This window comes from Cyrtonyx montezumae, unplaced genomic scaffold (genome assembly GCF_038088225.1).
Source record: "Cyrtonyx montezumae isolate F1298 unplaced genomic scaffold, pur_monq_1.0 scaffold_3, whole genome shotgun sequence".
NCBI lineage: Eukaryota > Metazoa > Chordata > Aves > Galliformes > Odontophoridae > Cyrtonyx > Cyrtonyx montezumae.
In genome coordinates, this window is record NW_027072034.1 from 130,627,842 (window position 1) to 130,651,138 (window position 23,297).

General features: G+C 40.9%; 1 protein-coding gene across 2 annotated transcripts; it reads left to right on the forward strand.

Moving 5' to 3' along the window:
* Positions 1-195: 195 nt before the first annotated feature.
* Positions 196-10,000, forward strand: AMIGO2 (adhesion molecule with Ig like domain 2). 2 transcript variants are annotated; one of them, XM_065741446.1, is made up of 2 exons: positions 196-225; positions 8,283-10,000. In XM_065741446.1, exon 2 carries the CDS (start codon positions 8,356-8,358, stop codon positions 9,919-9,921), a length of 1,566 nt encoding a protein of 521 aa, XP_065597518.1. In that variant the 5' UTR covers positions 196-225; positions 8,283-8,355; the 3' UTR covers positions 9,922-10,000. The 2 variants fall into 2 exon arrangements, with proteins under 2 accessions (XP_065597518.1, XP_065597519.1); XM_065741447.1 differs by lacking the exon at positions 196-225 and adding an exon at positions 627-641.
* Positions 10,001-23,297: the final 13,297 nt, after the last annotated feature.

A 23,297-nucleotide genomic window follows, 5' to 3' on the forward strand; every position in this document is an offset into this window, starting at 1 on the left:
CTGGAGAATCGTTTTCCAGAGCTAGCACAATGCCTTCTGAATTTCTCTGCCCTGCGGTTCCGCCTCCCTCCGCTCAAGGGGAGCTGCCGCCCATTTATCGGGGACCGGGAGCTCTCCGGCTGCTCCCTCCCACGAACCCTGCGCGGCGGCGGCGGCGGCGGAGCGAGCCCAGATGTGGCCGGGAGAGCTCTGCCCGCGCTCGGCGGAAAGTTGCCGGAGACAGCGGTGGCGAGCGGAGAGGAGCGGTGAGGAGCGGGCGCGGCCGCACAGGGGGCGGGAGGCGGAGCGGGGCGGTGGCGCGCCCCTCCCCGGGACACCGACGGCTCCGTCCCGCTGCCGCGGAAGTGGCGCGGCGGGGGATGCGGCTGCATGGCCGGGAGGGGATAAAAGCCCCGGCAACACCGCTGTGTCGCGGTGCCTTCGCTTTTCATCCTTTGCCGGGCTGTGTGCCAGCCTCGGGCGGCGGCCGGTTCTGTCTGGAGGAGCGGAGCGCGGTGCCGCTGGAGCGCTCGGCGGCCCCGAACTTCCCCGAGCCGGCACGGCGGCGGCGGGCGAAAGGAGCGGAGCGGAGCATGCGGGGCTGGAGGCGGCGGGGCCGGCCCCGCGCTCCTCGGCTATGAGGCGGCCGCCGAGCTCTCCAGGTAACGCTGCCCCGGCCCCGGGGAGGGGCGGCGGGGATGGAGCGGGGTGTGCGCTCGGGTGCTCCGAGGGCAGCGGCGGCCGAGGCGCGGCCTCGCCACGCTCGTCCCGCAGCTCCGCCGGGGAGCGGTGCTGAACGCCCGGGGGAGGCGGGAGGAGAGCGGGGGTGCGATGCCGGGAGGCGGCGGGGTCCCGGGTTCGCCGAAACTTTGCCCCCACCCCAGTTGAGGGCTGCAGCCGGCGCTGCCCTTCGGGGCACTGCTGGGAGCGCCCGCAGCGCGGCGAGTGGCTTCTCCGGAGCGCAGCCTGCCACGGAAGCTCTTGGAGGCGGTGAGGATCCTACGCTGGGCAACTAAACTTTCATAAGATCTGGCATTGCTTGGAGACTGGTTGCTGGTGCTGTAGCTGAGGCACCACTGTTTGTCACTGCTTTTTTTTTTTTTTCCTAATTATTTGATTATCTCCTTAGCAACTGAAGTCATTTGCAAGGTTGGAGCTAGGATGTATCTTAGTTTACAAACTACCGTGGCAAAAAGGAGGCATTGTTGTTTCGCTGAGTGTAGTTCTCTCGCGCTCTTTTAAGAGGGATAAAAGCTGCAGAGTGATTTCTTCATGCAGACCGCAGTGCCATAGACGGATTGCTGCTGATTAGCCCAACTCAGCTTCAGTGGTACATCACCCAGTTGCTCATCTGCATCTCGGCTTTCTTTAAGCCAACTGAGTTTTAATGGGTGCAGAAAAATTAAATAAATCCGTCTTCAGAGAAATTCAGCCTTCAGTGAAAGAATAGTGCGAGAAAACAGTTTTATGTGGCTGAGGTTAGTAGGACAAATTAATCTCTCCAACATTGCTGAGGTCTGGCCGGGTGCTGGCCACAGAGAACACTCAATTTGCTAGACTGACCTCGGACTCAGCTTGCTGTAAAGGTGATGTAAGGCCATTTTTCATCACGGTTGGGTCTTGAACCAAGCAAAGTTTAAGCCAGTTCCGGGATTTAGTCCAGAATATGAATACATCACCCAGATGTAGTTCACCAGCAGCCTCTGCTCTCAGATCCGTCATGTCACTAAACCTCTTGGATTATGGTGGCCGGGTAATCCGGCTCTGCCCAGTCAGAGATGCTGAGCACAGCTGCAGAGGCAGCTTTGATGCAGAGGGTGCCTTCCCACCCTGGAGCGTTAAAAGCAGAGTGCATCCTGGATGCTGAGAGAGGTGCCAGCTTCCCCACCACAGGCATACACTAGGAGAGGAAGTTTGTGCAGACCTTCCTTGTACGTGTAACATTTTAAAAGGTTAATTATGTAAGATGGCATTAGTCTGTTTGTAGTCATTAATATTTCTAGTATGTACTGAAACAGATTTGTAAATTTAGAATTAAACATTAATAATTGTAATTGTATAATATTGTTACTATAAATTAATAGAACCACAGTCTGACAGTCTTTTTTTTTTTTTCCTATATTTTGATAGAAGTTTTTTTAAATGCCATGGAAAAAGAAAGGACCGTGAAGAAACACTTTTTAACACTAGAGCCATCTCTGCTTAATTTTATCTGTTATTGTATTTAATTAATACAGCTTTGATCCGTCTGATATCTGGACAGGGAAAAGAGGGAGAGCAGCTGTGTGGGCCTTCAAAGCAGTGGGAAGTGCAGAGGTGGGTGAGTGGCTTGTGGGCTGGCATGGTGGGCAGATAGAGAGGAGACAGGACTGGGAACTGAATGTGACACAGGAACATCTAGGAGATGTGGGAGTGGTGTGGACATTTTGGAGGGCAGACTGAAGTCTTTAACATTATTCTAGGATTTGAGCTCTCAAATCTATAACTCAACAATACTTGTGTGGTATTGGCAGGCCGTATATTTGCATTTTCACTGTGTGCCAGGCACGATACTATTTGCATCACCAATGTACAGGAGGATGTTATTCCTACTGTAAAGTGCAGATTGATCCACTTTAACATTGAAAAGACTGGTGGTAGTGTTTACAAAACTATCCAAGTGGCTTTGGATCTTCAGTCCCTTTCATTACTTAAATTAAAAGACTTTTTGTGTGTGTTTTTTTGGTTTTTTGGTTTTTTTTGTTTTTGTTTTTTGGTTGGTTTTAGCAAAATCTCAAATGAATGGCAAGATGTACCTTGGTATATAAGTTTATTTGGAAGAAACAGTCAGAAGCCTGGAGGTAATTACAGGTGAAGAGAATGCTGATAAAGAGGTCAGCATTAATGGCAGAGATAACCCAGGCAAAATGGAAATTACTATTTAGAACATTAGTTGATTTTGCAATGATAACTGATATTGAGGAAATGCACAGTGTTCAGCATTTTCTTTTTCCATAAGCAGATCTAGTTGCTCATTACTTCTAAATGCCTTAAACATCAAAACCAAGAGCCAAATCCTCTAGGAGCTAATCTACTGTAGTAAACTGAGCTGCTACCAGCAGCTATCAAATGAGAATGTCTTGCATTTCTTCTCAAACAGTTAAGAAACACGTGCCATTACTGCACAGATGATTCATCTCAAGAAGTACTGTGTTTTTTGGCAGTGAACTTAAAATATCACACTTAAACACCACGAAGAAATTATTTCTTTGAAAATAATTCAAGTACAACCCCCCCCATCCCAGCCATGCCCTTTACTCAAAAAAGTCACTTATCAATCTTGTTTGGAAATAATGGTTAAGTATTTAGAGTCTGCTGGTACATGTTAGGTCCTAGTGTTTAATAGCAAATATGAGAATTGAGAAAAAACGTAATATTGAAATTTGCAAAGTAGTACTTTTATAAGACCAGAAGTAATGATACTGGAGTGAAATAAAATGAAGCTTTTTAACTTATGGCTGACTGTAAGCCTTTTTCTTCCTTGCCTCTTAACACCTGCGTGTTACCAACAACTAAATTGTTTATGCAACCATTTTAAATGGATTCAAATTGTGGCCAGTTTATGAACAGATGTGTTTAGCATGCTTAGCTTTGCCACCAGCCAGTGCAATTTGCGCAGAAGTTGTGGAGAACAGAAGTACTGTTGATGTAGAGCAAAAGATGGAGCAAGTTACACCTCAGTAGTCCTACTCTCCCAAAGGGCAAAGACCCTACCAAGGATGAAGGCACTGCACTGTGAACTGGGCTTCACAGAGTACTCAAAATAACCTGGTTTTGCCCCTAGTATATGAGAAAGTGTACAGCACTTGTAATTTGGTTTTGCCTTGCTGAGCAAGCTGTCATCTGAAACAGTTCGCGTTTGGCAATTTTAACGAGTTTGGAAATGGGAAAACAAATTTTCAGCCCTTGCTGCCTGGTTCTGTTTCTTAGAACTCAAAGATGCTGATTTATACCAGCCCCAAATCTGCCCTTGAGGTATGGTTGCAAACTAGCTCAGAGTTTCTGCTGAGTGAGTAGTTAAATATGGACAGAAAAAAATATGCAAGGCTATTTGGTATATTAAGCTTGGTAAGCCTTCCCAAACTGAGCAATGACCTGTATGCTCTATTTGGAGTATCTCCAGGATTCTAGTTACGTTCAGCATAGGAGCTGATTTTGAAAGTGCCATTCATCATTTTTCAAGTGCAGTTCCATGGAAAATAAGGCTGCTGTGGCTGCAAAATCAGATGTTCAAATATTAGTGGGAAAGCCAACCTATGCAAGAACAGTCTTCCATTTTATGAATCCATTATAATTCTTTATTCATCTAGTTTTATGATATATATTTTTCAGATATCTTGTTTCAAACAATGTACTAACTGAATGAGCAGCCATTAACATCTTTTTTCTGTGTTTCCATTGTGTCTTATGTACTGCATGCAATACAAATGAAGGAGTAGAGAATTAGTTCATGGTGGCCATTTCTCTAATGATTTCATAGATCACACCCTCTAGAAGAACTTAAATCTATGAGGTTTTTTTTGTTCCTAGATAGGCTAGCTAGCAAAAACATTTAAGCTAGATGCTTAGGACACATTAAAAAATATTTCCTCATAGTTCCTGACTTTTCACTGACAACCAATCAGAAACTTCAGTAAGACCTAAAACTGTAGAAGACTTTATAAATCTTGATACTAAGCTTTCATTGAATCACAGAATGGTTTGTGTTGGAAGGGACCTTTAAGATCACCTAGTTCCAACCCCCCTGCTATGGGTGGCGTCACCTCCCTCTAGACCAGGTTGCTCAGAGTCTTGTCCAGCCTGACCTGGAATGCTTCCAGGGAGGGGACATCCATGACCTTACTGGGCAACCTGTTCCTGTGTCTCATTGGAATTCTAATTAGTTAATTTATTTTCATAATGTTCCTGTAGTTAAGATCATGTTTCTACCTCCCTTTTATACACAGGAAAGGAATTTCTAGTCAAAAGTGCTTGGTTGATTTATAACACTTTAAGTCTCAGCTCAACACTTCTTCAGACCAGGCTTTCCTAAGTTTAAAATATAGAAGTTCCTTTTCTTCTGAGTCTCAAGCTCATGACAATGATGTATTCATGATTTTTTAACAGTCACCACTTCACATAATTTGCCTGATGTCACAGGAATTCTGTGGCAGTGACTAGGATATGTTCCAGTTCTCACATACAGACATTTACTTATCCCTTTTCCATGTTCTTCAAATCCTATATGTAATGTGAGGGAAGTTTTTAGGGGGAAAGTAAACTTGAATGATCATGTACCTAAGGACTGTAAAAAGAGTCTGAATTGGCATAGAAAGTCTTAATTGTGACACTTGAATTTTTGAATACTTGACTTGGAAGTCCTGTCATTCTCTTCGTACAGTTTTTGGGATTTCAGGCACTTAAACTCTGTATGTATATATAAATGTATATATAAATTTTCATGAAGGGTGAATTCTCCTCTTCCACATATTTCTTCTTTTAATGAGTCATTAGAAGGTTCAGCTCTCTAGATTCATAGCACATCTTCTACAATTTGGCTTATAAGTAGATGGCTTGTTGGCAGAAGACAGCACCTGCCAGCTTGGCAGAGGGTTAGAGAGGATGGGAATAAGGAACTGGGAGGTGAGTAGAAATTACTGCATTTCACATAAATTGATTGCATAGACAATCATAAGTTCACAAGGAGCAGATGCAAATTTTCTGGAGAAATATGTTCCAAGATTTAACTCTTGAAACACTTGCCTCTCTTACGCTTAACCTTCTTCATGTCCTTTATCCCTTCCCTATCTACTTCTCATGTTTTGTCTGCTTACAGGACTTATGCATGCTCATAGCTTCTGAACTACCTCATTCTCAGTTGCTTCTTTACTTACAACAATGATTCTCCACTGGGAGAATCCTTTTCTAATTGTGCCCTTCCTTCTCTGTACATTTCTTATCTTCCTTTTCCCCTTAACTCCTTCTTTGCCTCCATCTCTACATTAGTCCTCAATGCTTTAAATTTTGATGTTAACACTTCTATCCTTTCTTCATTCACCTCCCCTCATCAAGAGAATACTTCTCCTTTAATTCCACTTCTCTCCACTTGATTTCCATTTGTTCCTCCCTGCTGCCCACAGGCAGCCTCTCATCTCCCAGCTCTGGGACGCAGCCATAATCAGCAGCACAGAGCAGATGTTGGTAGGGTTGTCCTCCTCAGATACTGTACCAACGGGTGGGTGAGATCAGAGAAATGAGAACAAGTTCAGTATGTGGGAGCTGAATACCGTGTTTGATCTATGAAAGGGTGGGGATAATCAATGCACATTGATTCACCTGGGAATTTAGTGGCAAACTCCCAACAGGTATCCAGGGAGAGCAAGAGTGAATTGAAATGTGAATTGCTCTGCTAATTATGTGTACATTTTCCTAAGAGATGTCAAAAAAACATATACTTTGGCATGGAACTGCTACCCTGTCAAATTTTGAGTTCCTGCTTCAAGTTGTAATGACACTAAAATATTCTCAAAAAAGGAGTATGGTAGATTTTGTTCTTATTACTTAAATATGAGCAAAATATTCTTTCCTTCAATGGGTTTTACGAAATGGCTTACTCATCCTAACTGAAAGTTCCCCAAACTTATGCTTGAGGTGGGCACCAGGAGTGGAAAATTTTTCTCCTCTAGAGTTATTTTGGCCAACATGAAAGCAACAGAATGTGAAACATTCCCATTGGATGTGGTGGCAGTTTCATCCTGATGGCAGGTAAATCGTTCTCTCACTCCTCTTCCTTAAAGGAAGTGGAGAACTACACATAATGGAAAAGAGCCCGAGGGTTCAGATAAGTAAAATCACTTCCCATTTACCATCATGGATACTGCAGACTCAGCGTAGGGTGATTAATGTAATTTATTGCCTGTTGCTAACAGACTAGAGCAGTAAGTACTAAAAACTAACTGAAAATATCTTCCATCCACATCCACCCTCTTCTACTTCCTCCCTCAGCACAGGGGAACAGGGAATGGGGGCTGCGGTCAGCCCATGATGCTTCATCTCTGCTGCTCCTCTGTGGTCCCTCTGCCCCTGCTCCCACCCACAGATTCCGTCCTGCCCGAACTGATCCCGCGTGGGATTCCCACGGGCTGCAGCTCTCCCAGCACCTCTCCAGCTTGGCTCTGTACCACGAGGCCCATCCTCCAGGCAGTGCCCAGCACGGGTGGCAGCTCCAGCCCGGGGCTGCTCCTGCGGGGATATCTACGGGACATATCCCCTTCAGGATTGCATCCACTCGCGGGTCCCTCTGTGGCTGCAGGTGGGGGGACAGCTGCTCCTTCATACCCCTCTCCCGGGCTGCAGGGAGCTGCTGCTCTGCGCCTCGAGTGCCTGCTGTACGGATCTCGGTGCCTGCAGGGCTGCTCCTCACATTTCTCACTCCCCTCTCCCAGCTGCTGTCGTGCAGCAGTTGGTTGGTTTTGTTTTTTTTTTTCCTTTCTATCTGCTAAAGTCTGCTCTCTCAGAGCACACCCAGCTTCACTCACGGCTGAACTCTGGCAGCAGTGGGTCCCCTTTGGAGCACTGGGAGCTGCTTTTGAAATGACATGGGCAAGTGCTGGGCTCTGCTCACAGATCCCATCACTGCAATCCAGTTCTACCAAAACCTTACCTCATAAATCCAATACAGGTGTCTTGAATAACTTCAAAAATAGGCTGATGCTACCTGTACTGTTCATTACTGAAATAACAATTTATTTATTTATTTTTAAAGACACTTAAAGCTGAGCATTCCAGATTTCATTCTCTGATTGGAAAGAAACACATATCGCAACTACACCCTGCTAGACAAGAAAATATTTTCTTTATAAAGATTGTTTTTTGTTGGTTGATTGGTTTGTTTTCACTTTTCACCCAAAGTTTTCTGTCTAGGTTGATTTGAAAACATCTAGAGTGTGCCGTTGCCCAGTCAAGTTCTACAGATTAACATTCCTGATTTTAAAAATTGTCAGAAGGTGCATTCCTTGGTTCAAGAGTGAAGAATAGTTGCATTTTATGAAAAAACAAACAAACAAACACAATGTACCTGTACTATGTATATTTACAAATAAGTGCTGAATTTCATGTTTACATAAAGTCAACACTAAGCTTACAATGACTAGATTTTGTAGCTAAGTATATGAAACATTAAGAGTTAATTCCCTGTATTTACTCAGAAGACATGCAAAAAAAATTAGGCAGGGTATGAATCTTAAAAGTTAACGTGCTATACCTCTGTATTCTTCTTTTGGCAGCGATTAGTGCAAAGCTAACAGCACATACAATCTGTGGCAAGGAGCACTGGGAGACAGCGAAGAGCCAGCGACAATGTCTTTAAACTGCCAGACACTTCCTACTCGACTTGGAGTCTGTAAGGTGAACTGCAGAGCACTGGCATGCCTCTTGGTCTTTGCAGTGAGTGTCGGTGGCAGTGCCCCAGGGATGTGTCCAACAGCCTGCATCTGTGCCAGCGATATCGTAAGCTGCACCAATAAAAACCTCTCTCGGGTGCCAGGAAATCTTTATAGAGGTATGAAAAGGCTGGATCTGAGTTATAACAGAATTGGATTCTTAGAACCTGAATGGGTCCCAGTGCTGTTTGAGAAGCTGAACACTTTAATAATCAATCATAATAGCATTAGCAGCATTATCACTGGAAGCTTTTCCACAACGCCGAACCTGAAGTACCTAGACTTGTCGTCCAACAGCCTGAAGACGCTGGGCAGCCCTGTGTTTCAGGAGCTGGGAGCCCTGGAAGTTCTTCTGCTTTACAACAATCAAATAACACATATAGAGTCTTCAGCCTTCGGAGGATTGTACAAATTACAGAAACTGTATTTAAGCTATAACTTGCTCTTGCATTTCCCACTGGACTTGTATATTGGAAAGCACAAGCTGACAGAACTCATGCTGCTGGACATTTCCTTTAATCACATCCAGTCGATGCCTATTCAGCGCCTGAGTTCAGTGCCAGCCAAGCATCTTAGTGGAGTTTATCTTCACGGCAACCCATTTTATTGTGACTGCACACTGTACTCTATGCTCATCTTCTGGTATCAGCGGCACTTCAGCTCTGTGGTGGACTTCAGAAGCGAGTACACCTGTTCATTGCGATCAGATCCAAGAGGTTACAACAAACAGCTTTTACTGCATGACAACTTTCTGAATTGCTCTGAAAGCACCATCAACAGCTCTTTTCAAGCCTTTGGGTTTATTCATGATGCCCAGGTGGGTGACAGGCTGATCGTTCACTGTGACAGCAGAATCAGCGATGCAGGCACGCAATTCGTTTGGGTTAGTCCAGACAATAAATTGCTGGAGCCAGACATGGAGACCGACAAATTTAGGGTGTTTCATAATGGGAGCCTGGAGATAACAGATGCCCAGCTAGAGGACTCTGGTCTGTACTCCTGCACTGCAATAAATAAGAAAAGACTATTAAATGAAACCATAGAGGTTAGAATAAATGTTAGCAATTTCACAGTTAACAGGCCTCATGCTCATGAAGCATTTAATACAGCTTTTACCACCCTTGCTGCCTGTGTAGCCAGTATCGTTTTAGTACTGCTTTATCTCTACCTGACCCCCTGCCCATGTCAATGTAAGACAAAGAGGAGGAAGAGGAAGCTGAACCAAAGCGGTGCCCACACATCCATACTGAACTCCACACCGCCTCAAGAGCTGCCTGCTGACGAGAAGAAGGCCAGCACTGGCAAACGAGTGGTTTTCCTGGAACCTGTACATGAACCAAAACACAGTCAGAATGGGAAAGTAAAACTGTTTCCTAATGACAATGTCATTGCTGAGAGTATCTTAAAAACTACCCGAACAAAATCCGACTCTGATTCTGTCAACTCTGTGTTCTCAGATACACCTTTCATGCCATCAACTTAGTTTGCTGCCTGTATTTGTATTGTGCCGTTACATTTCTGAATACCTCCTTTGCTTGTAGCAACCATCAGGAAAAACAAATAAAGAGAGAAAATGTTTTAAAAAAAGCATCTGTTGTCAGTTCTTGGGCTTCGACTCCTCTGTTTGTGAGTACAAGTGATATCCTGCTTGAGGAAAGTCAACAGAATGACACTGATGTGTTTTCAGTGCAATCCTAGGCTTGCCTTTTAATCTGGACACACATAGCCATTTTTCATGCATGTTTAGTGCTGCTTCCAGTGCATGCAGCCCCAGAGCAGAGGCTGACCCCACGCAAGGCTTGTGGTTGTTCTGAGTCCTGCTCCTCTGGAGGGAACATGTGAGCAAACTCCAGTGATCATGGAGGAAAATGTGCAGCTTTTCTCCAGTTGCTCTTACAGAACCACTAAATCTTCACTTTAAAAACATGGAGGAAATGTGTTTTCTAAGACTGATCTGAACAAAAAGATTAGACTTGCTATCAGGATGCCTAGCAGTACTAGATAAATGTGATGGCTGTCACCTGGAGTAGTTATTTGCCGATAACTGTGTGAAACCCTTAAATGGAGGGAGAGGTTGTATCCATTTTACTCACAACTTAATCAAGGGATTGTTATTGCTTTTTAAATATTGACATAAAAAAATTGTAAAAGTTAACCTGTTAGCTCTGCAGTTGTGTTAATGGAGGAGTTAATGTTGTCAGTCATGATTACTCAAGCTAATCAGCAGTAACTCATTAAGCCGTGATAACCTGATTGCTTGTTATCAGCTGTCCAACCCTGAGCTGCTCACAGTATGCTTGTCACATATGGTGATCAAGCCTGCCACTGTCGCTAGCACTCCTGCTTCATCTTAGGGGTAGCTTACTGCAGCTTAGAGCTAATTTCACAGTGTGAAGGTAAAATCTCATTTTATCATTTCATTGCACAGGTTTACAACAGTCTTACAAATGCTGCTTCTCAAATTATTTTTTTTTACTGAAGGAGGATATGCACACTTTAGACAAATTTCTGAATATTAAAGAATAATTCACACAGTGAATTCAGTACAGTTTTTCTCTAGACTTAACCATGTCCTATATATTTTGGCTTCCCTCCTTGTCCAGACACATCATTGCCAAGATTTATGATCCCAATAAGATTATCACGGGTTGGTCATGCAGCATTGGTTATGTGAAGTATATTATTGTAAAGAATATACGATATAATTGCTATTTCCATTTTTTGTTTAATGTTTGTTTACCTTGGGACTGGGCTGGACGTTGCCAGTCTTTCTCACATTGAATGTTACCAACTTTAAAGGAGTTTTACAAAAAATTACAGCTTACTAAAGAGTAATTGGAGTGTGTCTGCCTCATTAGGACTTTGCAGAATGTACTGAATTGGAGAAGGATGAACAAAATCAGTCAAAGGACCACATGACGTGGTGACTGTAATTTTTTCTTGTGAGACTTACTGTAATATTCACTTGCATCTTTTGTGATTTCTTTTGAGAGGCGTGTCATCATGCTCAAGCTTACATCCATCTGAGCCAAAGCTATCAACAATTGATTTGTTATGGAGAAGTCCTGTGTAGCTAATTGTCTGAAAGCAAGCAGGCTGGAAAACAGATTACATCAGGAAATGTTATTGCTGTGATGTGCACAGAGTACATAGAAATAGAGAACTGCAGGAAATTTTGATTCAGATATTCAGGGAAATATAAGATGGAAATTCTTCTTCTAGGAACAGAAGAATATCTGTTTAGGAGATAGATCACTACAGTTTGGGCCTTTTACTTACACGTTTATCTACATAAATATAAAACACTTCTGCTGTTAACCAGCATTTTTTATCTGTATATGGGAATTAAAACAAAATCAGTAAGTTTACATGTTAGGTCTGATGGAAAAACAATGATTGTCTTCACTGAAATCAGTGATGTAGTTTGGTCATCTGTTAATGAGTGGAAGTCCTGACTTTTAAGACCCTATCTCCTTCTCAAGATTTCTTTATTGAGAAGATTTAAATAAGCTGCATGATCTGCTGCTGTGCACTCTAATTCATGCAGAGGGGACCATGGACTGGATAGAAACCATGAGGAGACTGAGAGGCAAATATTCCTAGGGAAAGCTGTGCATATCAGTTACAGCTCTGGACAGATGTTATAATCCGTTGTCATACATAACATTAATTGACCTGGATTTCTGTGTTTACAAGAGCTCTGACAGTCAATTCCAAGTTGGCCTGGAAAAGCAAGCAGCCTGGTGCCTGTGTGGCTGCCTGCCAGCTCTGCTTCTCTCCTCTGCAGCTGGGCTGGGCAGATGACCCCTCTCCCGGTCACATGGCAGTGACACCACCTTGAACTAACTCAGCGTTTAAAAACTCCATATGATCTTAAAAAAAATAAAATAGAAATGGAGAGATCACAAGACTATTAGGCTTTGTGGGATCAGAGTAATGGTGCCAGATGACTAGAGCGGCTGAGTGTTGATCTAGGCAGTGGATATTTGTCCTCATTATTAATTGGCAGTATTTCAGTGACTGTTCTAAAGTGCTCAGAGTTGCAATTGTGATTATGAGCAAGGTAGTAAAACTGGAGCCACTGAAAGAGCTGTCCTACTACCGTCATCCCCATTGGTCTTTGTCTTGGTTTTCACGTTACTGCCTCCAGCAAACACCAAAGAGATGAATGATATTTTTAATGCAGGGTGAAATTACTTCTGCAAGGTGTTGAGTGCTCATCCTGACCTCAGTAAGGTCTGACAGTGACCGCCTCGCAAAATGTAGTGAATGTAATGAGAGACTGCCCCTCAACTGCATTTAACATAACAGCAGAGCTGGGAAGCTGAGGGAGTCCTGGAGTGCTTTCCCGACTTTAGCCCTTCATTTGTTGTTGGTTATGACAGACAGTGTCATGTCCTTTCAGCCCAGATGTCTACCACTAGCTTGTTGGGTAAGCAGGGCTCTGTGCTGTTTATTATCTCATTAGCAACACTTTTTAAGAAAAATAGATTTCTAAGGGCTGTTAATGATGGTGTCAAAAGACTAACTGGTTATGGCTCATCTTTTCTGAGCAAGCAAAATCTTAGGGGCAAATTGAGATTAAAACAAAAAAAACTTTCATTTAGGGTAGCACAAGTTTGTTATTCCTAATAGAGTAGATCAAACTCCTACAAGGTGCTTTTATATCTCAGCTGTAGCATGCATATTCCTAATAGCTTCTACTGTCTCAGAACTGATGGGGAATAAACTTGACCTTGCAGGAAGCAGGGCCAAAGTATGCTATTATGGCCTTCTCTAATGCAGAAGTGACTGTTCTCTTTGGAGAGCCACCAGCCATCCCTCCCAGCACATTTCTCTTTTTAGTGCGGTCAGGGGACAGTAAAGGCTGATCTTTCACCATTTGGCTGTGGTGGATGCAGGGACCATTTCCATCGTGGTCCTTAATTGTTCTCTGTGTCAAGTCAAGACTGTCTTCCTGAGGATAGCTTCTGGACCTACCACACAGTTTCTGAATTGATTTAAGTGATATATCCAAACATCTATTTCCCAATGGCTTCTAAATGATGAAAATTGGCCACAGTAGCTTTTAAGAAGGCAGGATATGCTTTTCATTTATTGATTCAGCAATTTAGTTATTACTTTTTTTTTTAATAATGCTTGAATTATTATATATAGAGTGAAAAAAAAAAGAGTGCATCTAAATTGAAGAATTGCAGAAGTTGGAAGGGACCTCGAGATCATTGAGTCCAACCCCCCTGCTAAGCCAGGTACCGTACAGTAGTGCATATTTAAATTATTTTTGTATGTTTCCTCTATGTTCGTATTTTGCCATTAGTCCAGTGGGTATGTGGATGTGGATAAAAAGAGAAAATTAAGAATTAAGTGATGAGATCAAGAAATTATTTTGATCAAAGTTCATTTCATATTTTTATAGGGGCTAATATCTGAGTTCTTACCTTCAGTGGGTGCATGATAAAAATCATCAGATTAAGTGCTTTATAAGTTTTCCTAAATACAGTTGTTGTTGGGTTTTTTGTTGGTTTTTTTTTTTTTTTTTAATTTCAGAGAGTCTTGATCTGAAAGTGATCTATACAAAACCAAAATGTAAGAGTGTCAGTGTTTGTTTTTGAAGAAAAGATATTTCAACTTGGCTGGAGAGATCATGTCATAAATCAATGGACTGTACCTTCCTTCCTTTCTTGATATAAATCTCTAATTTTAACATTAAACAGATGCAGTGAAGAAAATCATATTTGCTTTTGAATTAAGTTTTTATGTTCTCATTTGCTTTGGTAGATTTTTTCCTACACAAATATATCTTCCATCCTTTTGCACAATAACATAATCAACTGAAGTAAACTGGAGTCTTTTACTTCTCCTGATGAAGTAAACCATATTTGGTAGGGGAGGAAAAGATGATCAAGAATGGCAAAGTCAGTTTGATGACATCCAGATATCAGGAAAAGTCATTTGTTGATTATTTTCTTTGATTGAACATGAAATTAACCAGGTATAGACATACTTATGTTAATTTAACTGAAATTTTCAGTCACATTTGACTGACTTAATATGATGGGCATATAAGTTTCTTTAAGCTTTCTATTTTTCAAAGATGTTATTCACATGACTCTTTGCATCAACTTAAATTGATTGTAAAACAGTCAGTAATGTGAGAGAACTCTGTTAACATAAAGCAAATCTGATATACAGAGAAGCTGTCCAGACTGCATGAACATTTCTGAGGACAGCTCAGAACCATCCAAAAGTAGTTCTTAGGCAAGCTAGAGCCAAATTGCATCATGCAGACTTTTCCTAGACAAGCAGGAAGATGCTTTCTTTAATCAGATTAGCTCAATTGACAAACTCAATTGAAATCCTCATTTAGCTCTACCACCGATTACCCTCCCAGCTTGGTGCCTTTATCTGCACTTTGGAATTCTGCTTGGAGCACCACTGCTGCTGCTCTGTGTATCCTAGTGTGAAGGTTAGGAGCGGGGAAGAGCAGTGGGGAGAGAAGGAATGTACATGTTCAAGAGCCGCCAGCTTCTCTCCTCAGGGTTAATAACCAGTGGAGTCTAAAACCAAAATGCTCACCAGAACAAAAGAAACCTTAGACAGCTGCTCCAGAAGAGGGCTGAGGCTCTGATGTGTGCTCCTTCTGCACAACACAGCCTCGACGAGTGTAAACACTGCCCTATGTGTAAGTCACAAAGCCCTTTCACAGCAACGAAAGGATTTCTAGCACTTTCCCTGGTAGCAGAGGTGCTTTTGGCAATAATGCGCCACAAAATAAATTAACTGAGATAAGCACCACTGTTGCCTGGAGCAGCTCAATTAGCCTTTTGCACTTGGAGCAAAGGGTTTTATAGCACAAGGTAGAGCTCAGACCGGACTACAACTGACTTTTGTATTCTTTACTCTTTTTAACTGGTGCTAGAATCAGTGGAAACTGCTGTATTTGTTGTATTTTTTTTTCAAACTGAGTATTAAAAACAAATAAAATCTTGAGTCTTTCCCTGTGAAGTCAGTGGTTGCCTAACCCTCGGTGGAAAGGAAACAAAGCTATCTTTCTCCTTGATTTAGTGCCAGAACAGAGGTTCTCTCTGATTTAAGCTGTGTAGAGAACAGTGTTGGTCTGGCATTGCTACTGCTGCTGGCATTCTCAGGCTTGTCAGTCAGGGCTGACTCCTGCTGATGATGTTTATTGAAAGAGCAGAGGGTATGCTTGCTTCACTGATGTTGTTTTTTAAAGCAGAAATTAAAAGATTTGAGCTATTGCCTGAAATCCTTTCAAACCATAATTTTTAAATAAATATTTATGAGACCAAGTAATGACATAAATTATTGCAATCCTACCTGTTTACATAGATTTGTAATTTTGGAATGAGAGAACTTTCTGTTGATTTTATCTCCTTTCTTTTTTGTCCACATACTGAAGAGATAGCTGATTTATTTTTCCAAGCATCTGCTTCCCCTCTCCTTTGTTTATTTTCAAGCACAGATAATCGCTGCATACAATTTGTGCAATATGATCCTGTTGCAGTGAATGGTATCCATGATCCATATGCACTGTAAAGATAAGCTGATTTGTTGAGTGTGCTGTCCTGCATATCATTTCACATTTTAAAAATATATTTAGACGTGCTGCTATTATTGTTGCTATATTTGTGGTATATAATTTTCTTAAGGTTTCTAGCCCACTACAGAAAAAAAAAATACAGAAAAATATCAGAAATCATTGCATCTACTAAAAATAGCCATTTTTGTCCTTTAATGCTCTAATGTTTTTGTCTTTTAGTAGTCCCAGCTATTAATTTGCACCTAAAGCAGTCTCAGTCTGGTTTTCATCAACACCTACTTCCTATCAGTTGTGAAAACAAGCTTCTTCCTTTAACCTAGATAGGCAAACATTTTTTTTCTGAATAACAGTATTTTAGCCCACATACAGAAGGTCTGTCAGAAAATTTTATCCTGGGTGAAGTCAATTTCTTATTTAAAAAATGTTGCAGGTATGTTGAAGGTACTTCTCATCATTTATTCTCTGAGAATTTTATTATAGTTAGCATGTTGACATTATCATTTTGTACTAGAGAAATTTATTCATTGATTCTCCATCTGTAAAACTACCATTACAAACTGTTGTTTGCTGTATGTAGATTCCTTATGATGAATTTCTAACTCAATCATGCTTGTCATGGCGTGTAAGTGCCTGGGGATGATAAGAATGCATGTGACCAGACCCTATTCTTTCCACGTGGGGAGAAATTGTTAAAAAGCAAGCCAGAAGGATCAACATACTGTTTACTTGGCATGCTCATGTTGATTTATAATTGTTTCATAATAAAGAAATGTCACAGAAGGAAGCTTTTAAATTCTCATAATCATCATAATATTGGTTATAGCGGTACCCTATCATTACCATGCAATTTTCATGTTCTTCAAAAGTTTAAGTAGATCTCTCTCTGTCTTATGTATTCAGCAGTATCATGGGGTCTAAGAGGGCAAGACATGTGAGGAGCACCTGAGGTCCCTGGATGTCCTCAGCGCAGAGCAGAGGAGCTGAGGGGAGGCCTGATGGTGTCTGTAGCTCCCACAGGGAGCGGAGGGACAGCGCTGAGCACTGCTCTGTGTGACAGCGACATGGCCTGAGGGAACGGCATGGAGCTGTGCTATGGGGTGCAGCTGGGCGTTAGGAAAAGGTTCTTCACCAGTAAGTAGCTGGGCCTTGGAACTGGCTCCCCAGGGCAGTGGTCGTAGCCTCAAACTGCCAGAATTCAAGGAGTATTTTGACAGTAGTCTCAAAGCAAAGGGTTGGAATTTTGTGTCATCCTATGTGGAGCTGGGAGTTGGACTTGGATCCTTATGGGTCCCTTCCAATTCTGCATATTTTATGAAATCAGGTCAGTCCTATGCAAAAAATACTATATTCTCTGGGAATAACATATTTCCCATAGCTCTTCTACAGGCCTGGCACAGTAAGGCATAAGCATTCTGAAGTGAACAGTCAGATGTACATGAACTACATTATTTGTCATTATCAGCACAGATATATCCCCTGCTGCACTATTCCGGGGGCCGTTCATCAGGGTGATGTGTGTAAGCCCTCTTTCTTACTAAAACAGTGTTCAAATGGTAGAGTGTTGTGCTCAAAGGCAGCCCTGTTCCCTTATTGCCCAGATGCAGGGAGCTCCTCCTGTTCCTCATGTTGATCATTACAGTCTTTGAAAATAGAAACATCATAGAGGGACCTTTTTGCCAGAGAAAATGCTGCCCTTTGAATTAACGGTGTGAAAATAACATGCAGGAATCAGATGTGAAAACTGGAAAGTAAAAGCAATACCTGAACCTCACAAGGGACTCAGGCTTTTGAAAATATCTTATTACTGCCTTAATGAATTTCTCCTGGATACCAAGTGAAGATTATTTGTCTCAATACTGCAAGTGCAGATTACTTAATCTCACAAAAGGGAAGACATTCCAGAAAGGAAATACTTTCTGGGTTTTATCCTTAATAGTGATCATCTCATGGTTGCAGGCAACTTTCCTCACAGTGGGAAAATGACTGTAATATGAGTCTGTGATCTCCCTAAGAGGCAGTGGATAATTTGAGTGATTTGTGAGAGGTGGCACAGCACTAGTGACTCAGGTATTTCCTTACGTTTCTGCACTTTTGAGTAGACTTCTGATTATCTCCTTGCTTGACAAATAAATAATATTCAGGAGAGATGATAATTTTTTGTCATTAAGAGTTTTTAGGACTTTATTTCCATCAATGGAAACTCAAGTAACTAGATTAACTGTGCCCTTAAGATGGAATCTAACATTTTCTTTAAAGATATATTCACTAAAGCCTGTGACCTTACAACATGGGTATGTGTGCAGCTGTTGGCTTTGCCAATTAATATTGCACTCATGTGGTGGGAGGAGAAAAGCTGACACAACAACAAGGAAATGCATGGACTTGTCTGGTGACTGCATATAAGAAAAAGGTAGAAAATGGATCTCTAAGGTTTCCCAAACAGCCATGTAGGAACACATGTTCTCGTGAAAGCCAGAAGAAGCACAACTTTCCTGTCTGCTCTCTGTGCTCAGGCAGACCACCTGCAGCCATCACCAGAACTTACAGACATCACAATTTCAGGTATTCCAATGTGCTGGTGTAAAGCAAAGGGGGATAAGCCTTATCTTTCTGATAAGGAATGTTTTTCTTTCCTAAAGCCTGTGAGAGGAGTTTGGTCAGACGTATAAGATTTTAAAAAGAAGCTTCATGCATATGTAGGAGACTGAAAATCATCATTTATTGATCCTCTTATAAAAATCACAGAAATACCAGGCGATGGTATTTTGGTAATGTCTGCTTTAATATCTGACACAGAGAACTTCTGTGGAGCTTCATTCATCAACAACTGCAAAATATTTTGGTTTCTTGAGATAGAAAGCATTACAATAGCCCATACTATATTTGGATCTGTCCACACTGTAGATGCTTCTTGAATATCTCCTGGCAGCAGAGAAGCATGCCTTGTACTTTAAGGAGAAGATACTTTCACAAGTAGTTTCCAATTTCACAGGTAGCTGGCATTGTTACCAATACACAATGACTATATTTTCAAATATATGATGTTACTTACTATAACCGTAACATTTTCACAGAAGTACTCCCCAGCTCTTAGCCCACTCCCATCTGCTTAGGTTTCATCTTGTGTTGAAGAGTAGAAATGTTTTCCTCAGGACAGGAAATCTAGGGAAACTGTAACTTTAACATCTATGCTGAAAGACTCCAAAACCTGACATATGAGCCCAACACATGAAATCTAGCTCTGTGCTGTAGTAGCCAGAAGGAATCCCACTGATCAGTGAGGATTTGATTCCAGGTGACCTTTCCTGTCTGCCAGGTATGCTAGTTTTAGATACAAAGATTAAAAGCCTTGTTGCTGAGGAGTGGTCCCCACTCGCTGCTCCATGGAGTAGCAGTGGTATATATTGCTGACACAAACCTGCTGACCCAACCTGCGTTTTAAGCTTTTTTTTTTGCCAATGCTACTTCTTTCTTGCGAACAACAGCAGAATCTGGAAGTGTTGTTTTAGATCTTGATTTCTTCATTACTTCAGAAATATAAACCAAACTTAAATGCACTTCTCCTTTTTACTTGATCTCCTCTGTATCTCATGAACATTGTTACACTGTTCATAGCTAGACTGAGGTTGAGATGTGCAAGCAGCAAGAGGTCCAGAGGGGACCCAAGAGATCTAAAGAGACCTTCTTTCCCCCGAGGAGTCTCTGAAAAGATGAATAATTTGGAAATATCCAGGTAAGCTCTGGCAACACAGAATGTGTCAATCTGGATTCAGACCAAAGTCTAAATTTGTCTCTTAATATTCAAAAGAGTGTTCTTTGAGTGTTTCAAAAATCCTCCGAGATTGTCAGTAATCTTGACATGAACATTTTATATAAACACACTGTGTCTGTGAGCAATTTTAATTTTGGCAGCTGAAGCACAAAAGCACTGTAGTTTTCTATCATTATTTCCAATTTAAGAATATAAGTAACAGAACCCTCCAATTTAGTCACCCACTAACCAACAATCACGGCATCAGTGAGACTGCTAAAACTAGAAGAAATGTGAACAAAATCTGAGAAGGGCAGTGAGAAAAGCCTAGAAACCTCTAAAATTAAGTGTGACTTGAGTCTCAGAAGTGGGTAATATGTGAGACTGTGGACATAAGGAAGATCAAGAATTGCTGATAGGAGCTATATCAGGTACACAGAGATTAACAACAGACACAAGTTAACAAGTAGGGAATAAAGTACATTACACCTTGCTAAGACCCTAGAATCAAAAGGAGACATACAAAAAGTAGAAATAAGGAATATAATTAGATAAATTATGCCTTAACAGGCACTGCACAGAGCGCTGAAGTGTTCACTGCCTTCACATAGAAGAAAAAAATTATTTCTGATCAAATACTTAACCACGTTAAATTAAATGTGAGAAAAGGAACATAGCCAGAATAGGGAGGAATTAAATTTAAAAATGTCTGAATAAGATAATTGTAATTGAAGCCACAAGAGCCGGATGGCATTCACCTTTGCTCTTTTAAAAGAATAGGAAGAACTATCTAAAGTACTCACTATTATCTTTTAAAGTTCATAGAATGTGGTAAGGTCCCAGAAAATGCAAGAAAAGCAAATACAGCAATCATCTTTAAAAAAGAAAAACAGCTTGGGAATTATAGATCATTCAGTGTAAAACCAATTCCTGGAATGATTCTGAAACAAGTTGTTAGATAACCAGTGTATAAGTGCCTGAAGCATTCTAAGATGATTAAAAAAAAGCTGACAGATTTGATAAGAACAAATTGTATTGACCCTATTTCCTCCTGACAAGTTGACTGGCCTTGGCTGGATAATACGAACAGTTTTCCAGCCACCTGGACAGTAATACAATGGAACAGGATATTGCCTGAGGCTCTTGCATCTGCTTTTTAACTAGAAGATTTCTTAAAAACAAGTTGGTACAGACCTACTGGGAATTATGTAGGCCTCTTTGATCTTTCTTCATTGTAGGGTGTTGGACAAGAGAAGTTGTACAATCCTTTCCAGCCATATGGATTTATGTAGGAGATGTTTCAGTCCCCCTAGCCTTGCATCATGACTGTGTCTTGCCCTAGGTGCAGGTTTCTGAAAGCTTGGGATTACATACAAATTATTTTGAATAAAAGTGAATTAAAATAGTAATGCTTTATGTGTACTGCTTCTTCCTTTAGAAATATGAGCAAAAGGATGGATCCTTTCCCCTGGAAGTTTGCTTTAGTTTTGCTCTTTAGGGTCATACAAATGGTAATTCAGAAATATCCCATTCCAACAGTATGTTGGAAGAAGTGTCATACAAAGGATGATAAGGATGAGAGGATAAATGAGTTGGGGAACAGACTGTGGTCACTTCATTGCAGGAATGAATGCAGTTCCTGAATTCTTGATGGTCCTGAAGCCATCTCACATTGAACACTAGCATTTGGGAAAAGTCAATGTCACACGTAAGGCAGCTCCACGAATGAAGAAATGTCATTTGGGTTCACATTTCAAGTATTTCCAAGTCACTGAACCAAGATATTGCTGTAGCTGTGAATGCCTATCTTTTCAGATGAACCTTACTCTGCTCCATAGTCTCTATGAGAGCAGGCAGTTTTAATGAGGCCTTGGGGTACAGAGATGGGAAAACTTCTCAAAAACTTTTGGGACTTTTACTAAGTTTGAAGTCTTCTCTGCAGTGAAACAAGCTTAGCACAAAAAAAGTGTGACTGCTGGTGTGGTTGAGAGCTACTCAGCAGGAAGGTAATGTGCAATCTGGGCTAGACATCTAAAAATGAAGGAAGTTCAGTTCCTCTGTTAGATGGATCCATCATTCACCATAAATGTAATGGGCATATTCTTTCTCCTTGATACTAAATTTATGTGATTGTAACAAGTTTCCAAAGACAACCTAAATGCAAGGTTGCCTTCACTGTGTACAATACACCTCATTTGACTATTGACTACTTATCAGTAGGTGTTTTGTCAGGTTTTAAAGTACTTTATCCTCAAATCCTTTTGCATTTCCAATAGTCCTTTGACTGAAGTGGTTTTTGTTCTGCTGATGGAGCAAGGCAGAGCCACTTCACTGCAGCTGTCTCCTTATCACACTTTCTGCCTTTTTGGAGTCCAGCCTCTGTAAGAAAAACAATCTTATAGCAATAAAATATAACAGAATTATAATATAACAGTTTTATAATAGTTAATAGAACAGTTTTATATTATATTACATTATATTATTATATCATATTATATATAAATATATATAATTTATAATAAAGAAATTAAATTAATTAAATTGAATAAATTTATATTTTATATTATATATATTGTAAAATACATATTATATTATATTATTATATTATAGTATAATATGACTGTTTTATAAACAGAATTATAATATAACAGTTTATGGTGTGGAGTAATAAAGAATCACAGCAGAGAAAGAGAACTCTCACCATGATCAGTGGTAGACCTTAAGATGTCCTTAGTAACTGGCATATATAAGCAGGCAGACCTATCTGAAAGTCTTTCTCGTTATCTTCTTATTAGAAGAAATATAAGAGCCTGAATAAGCTTGTGATGTTAAACATATTTTAAAACTCATTGTCGGTAGCTGTTTCTTTTTTTTTTTTTAATTTAAATAATGAGACCTCATTAAATGCTAACTGCCATGTTTCATTTTTTAGTGGAAATTCTTAAGGCATTCAATATACATATTAGATTTAGATCTTGGTTGTTCTCTTTCACATAGTTGCATCAGAAGAAACTATTAGGCATAATAAAATGACAATAAACAATAAAATGAACAACATCTTTTTACATGACATGATTTTTTCTTTTACTTTAAGGACAATTTGCATTTGTGACACTGGGATACTTTTGCAGAGCTATACACAAGAATGATAGTTAATAAAGTCATAATTAAGTGTTGAGTGGACTTATCTTCAAACCCGTACTAAAGCTGCAACTGTATTTTAACCAAGGAATAAGCCTTCATCTTGTGACTCTCCTATACCTTGAGGTTACCTTTGGAATGCCATGATTACTAAATTCACCTGAGCCTTGATTTTCCACAGATAAAATGTGGTCAATGTTGAAGCACTGTGCTGTGGGTATAAAACCTTAGGAAGGACTGTCAAAACCCCAGTAGCTGTGACAGCAATGTGGGTGCAAAGAGGGTTGTGCAGTCAGCTGGTCTCAGGCCACCAGTTTTGACAGGCTGCAAGTGCTTTCAGCAAAATCCATCACTCATCCAAAGTCAGTGTGGGACCTAGACTCAGCATGTTCAGCCTGGAAGTGTG

Bases quoted from the DNA above. Each gene is read 5' to 3' on its own strand.
- AMIGO2 (XM_065741446.1), top strand. From the start codon at position 8,356: ATGTCTTTAAACTGCCAGACACTTCCTACTCGACTTGGAGTCTGTAAG.